The sequence below is a fragment of the Cyprinodon variegatus genome, unplaced genomic scaffold (genome assembly GCF_000732505.1).
Source record: "Cyprinodon variegatus isolate N-32 unplaced genomic scaffold, C_variegatus-1.0 Scaffold189, whole genome shotgun sequence".
Taxonomy (NCBI): Eukaryota; Metazoa; Chordata; class Actinopteri; order Cyprinodontiformes; family Cyprinodontidae; genus Cyprinodon; species Cyprinodon variegatus.
In genome coordinates this window covers 81,820-84,526 of record NW_015150642.1, presented here as the reverse complement: position 1 = coordinate 84,526, position 2,707 = coordinate 81,820, and the positions used below count along the sequence as shown (strand labels likewise).

General features: G+C 48.1%; 1 protein-coding gene across 1 annotated transcript in view; it reads right to left on the bottom strand.

Annotated features, from left to right (window-relative positions):
• Positions 1-2,707, bottom strand: part of tmem94 (transmembrane protein 94) — a 26,095-nt gene that overhangs the window by 13,631 nt on the left and 9,757 nt on the right. Inside the window, exons 10-12 of the mRNA XM_015379297.1 lie at positions 2,410-2,589; positions 2,072-2,128; positions 817-921 (exon numbers count right to left, since the gene is read on the bottom strand). Coding sequence (XP_015234783.1) covers positions 817-921; positions 2,072-2,128; positions 2,410-2,589 — 342 coding nt within the window. The remainder of the gene's footprint in view (positions 1-816; positions 922-2,071; positions 2,129-2,409; positions 2,590-2,707) is intronic.

Below are 2,707 nucleotides of genomic sequence, written 5' to 3'. Positions count from 1 at the left end.
GACTCCTGTGGGAGAGCGGGGTTGAGATGGGGGAGGCGCCTCACGGCAGAGTAGGAACGATACATGCGTTCACGTAAGAGTCTCCAAAGGCCGCCAGTGACACCGTAAAAAGTTGCCAGATCTGTCACTATTCGCTTTTTTTTTTTTAAATAGTCGCTGGAGGGGTCTGAAAAGTCGCTAAATATAGCGACAAAGTCGCTGAGTTGGCAACACTGCGCACCTGCAGCGCTGGCTCGCTCTGCCGTAATTTTTTTTCTTCCCTCGTTTCAGTCAAGTGGCAGTGATGACGGCGGCGGCGGATGACGCATTAATCGCGCGACACAACTAATCGATGATGAAATTCGTTGCCAACGCTTTTAAAAGTCGATTTTTATCGATTTTATTGATTCGTTGTTGCAGCCCTAGAATGAAGTATAAAGCACTTTGGTCAAGTCAAGTCTCCTGACTTGAAAAAAGGTGTAAAAAAGTACAGGCCATTTACTATGGCCGCTCACACTCCTGGAGGTTTCTTCTTGTTCAAAAGGGGGAGTTTTTCCTCTCCACTGTAGCTACAAGCATACAACAATAGAAAACTCCCAGGGCCAGCGTCCCGGTCCTGGGTCAGCGTCCCGGGCCGATCCTGGGTCAGTGTTCGGGGTCTGTCAGCTGCTTCATAAATATGGCCCCTGTCTGTAACAGAGCGTCTCAGACACCACAGAGAAAAATCACTTTGAGGCTCATGCTTTCTGAGGTGAATTAAAACATTAAACACAGGATACCTGCAAAAATGAAAACTTGGTTATTAAAGACAATGCTAGGAAATCAGGTCCGACTCACAGTGACAGAGCCCAGAGTGTGCAGGAGGCTGGATGTGTAGCACAGCGTCTCCGATTCTCCCTTCATGACTCGAACCATGTGCCTCCAGACGCAGCGCAGCATCTCCTGCAGGTCACACACAGGACAAGAATGACCTTGCAAAACAACAAGACACCTTCACCAGCTTTATAAGGACAGCAGCACTGAACTGAAGGGTACCGGCACCAATACTGGTGCCAAGCAGTGAGAATCCAATAGAAAGGGAAAATTCAGCATACTAAACCACACTGGCGGTTTAGCCAGATACGTCTTCAGTCAGCAGCCATTAAACAGGAGGAAGGCTCTTAAATGAGAAGCGACTGAGGCAGGAACAGCAGAAGAACCTTTATAGAAGAACTGAACAAACCACAAGCACCGGATCTCAAGAGTTTTCAGAGAAAAATGAACAGAAGCCATTAGACTTTACAGATCAGCTTTATGTTATTTCATCCACCGCCTCATTCGTCAGCATCATCAGTGCAGCTAGGATCTAATCCAGTAAAAGCAACGAGGCAGAAAAAAAAATTAAAAATACGAGGCAGGAGGCATCTAAAGCTCCCCAGCCTGCAGACAGAAGACTGTTCTAGACCTGAACAATGAAGAAGATCAACAACCGAGGAGGATAGATCCAGGACTAACCTGGAAACCTGCTGCTTACAGGAGGAACTCCTCCATCCTGAGCTACCGCCGGCTCAAAGGATGTAGAGAGAACAGCTAATGACATATCGTCTGATTGAGGCATATTAAGTAAGACCCCAAAGAATGAACACACTGGACAGACAATCTGGAGGAAACCATTCTCAGGGTTATGTCTCTGAGACAGATTTATGTGAAGCAAAGATGAACAAACCAGAGAATGAGACAGCAGAGGACAGCACTCAGGGCAGAAGCTGAGAAAAATGAAGGCATGCTTAAAGTGAGAGAGCAGCGCCTGTCCAACATGGACACCAAGAGGTCTCCACACATGATGGAACCCAAACTGAGTCATGTTGGAAATACCAGCTGCCGTGCAAAAAAACAAGGAAAAAGAGTGAGTGAGATGCAGAGGATGTCCCATGCCTTTGATGGGTTCAATAACAAAATCAAATGATGGAAGCTTGTGCTAAAGATTCAGCAGAGATATGGGGCTGAAGGCCACAAGGGGGAGCAGCAGAACAGAGAAGATCAAGGCAGGCTGAGGTGGAGCTGGGATTGAAGCAGGTGTGAGACGTGTTAGCGGGACAGAGAAGGGTTATACCTGCGAGGAAACTGCTTCTGTGTAGCTGCTTAGAGTGTCCTCAGAGAACTTAGCAAGCTAGGGCAGAAGAAGAAGCTAGTTAAAGGCTGGTGGAGAATCTCCTCTGTACCAGTGTGTGTGCTCCCATCCTAGCATCAGAGTGAGGACCATTTATCCCATTTAAAGGTGAGGAAAGTTTGTCCCAAAATGAGGACATTTTGATGTTCTTCACTTTGGAGCTGCTAACAGGTTGGCTGAGGACTAAGATGTGCATTAAAATTTAAATGTCCTTTTTGTCAGAGATAGGGAGGCTTTGGTAACCGGTAGGGTTTGTGTCAGGGATAGGGATGCTTAGGGACGCCCTGGTAACCGGTAGGGTTTCTGTCAGGGATAGGGACGCTCTGGTAACCGGTAGTGTTTCTCTCAGCGATAGGGACGCTCTGGTAACCGGTAGGGTTTCTCTCAGGGATAGGGACGCTCTGGTAACCGGTAGGGTTTCTCTCAGGGATAGGGACGCTCTGGTAACCGGTAGGGTTTCTCTAAGGGATAGGGACGCTCTGGTAACCGCTAGGGTTTCTCTCAGGGATAGGGACGCTCTGGTAACCGGCAGGGTTTCTCTCAGGGATAGGGACGCTCTGGTAACCGGCAGGGTTTCTC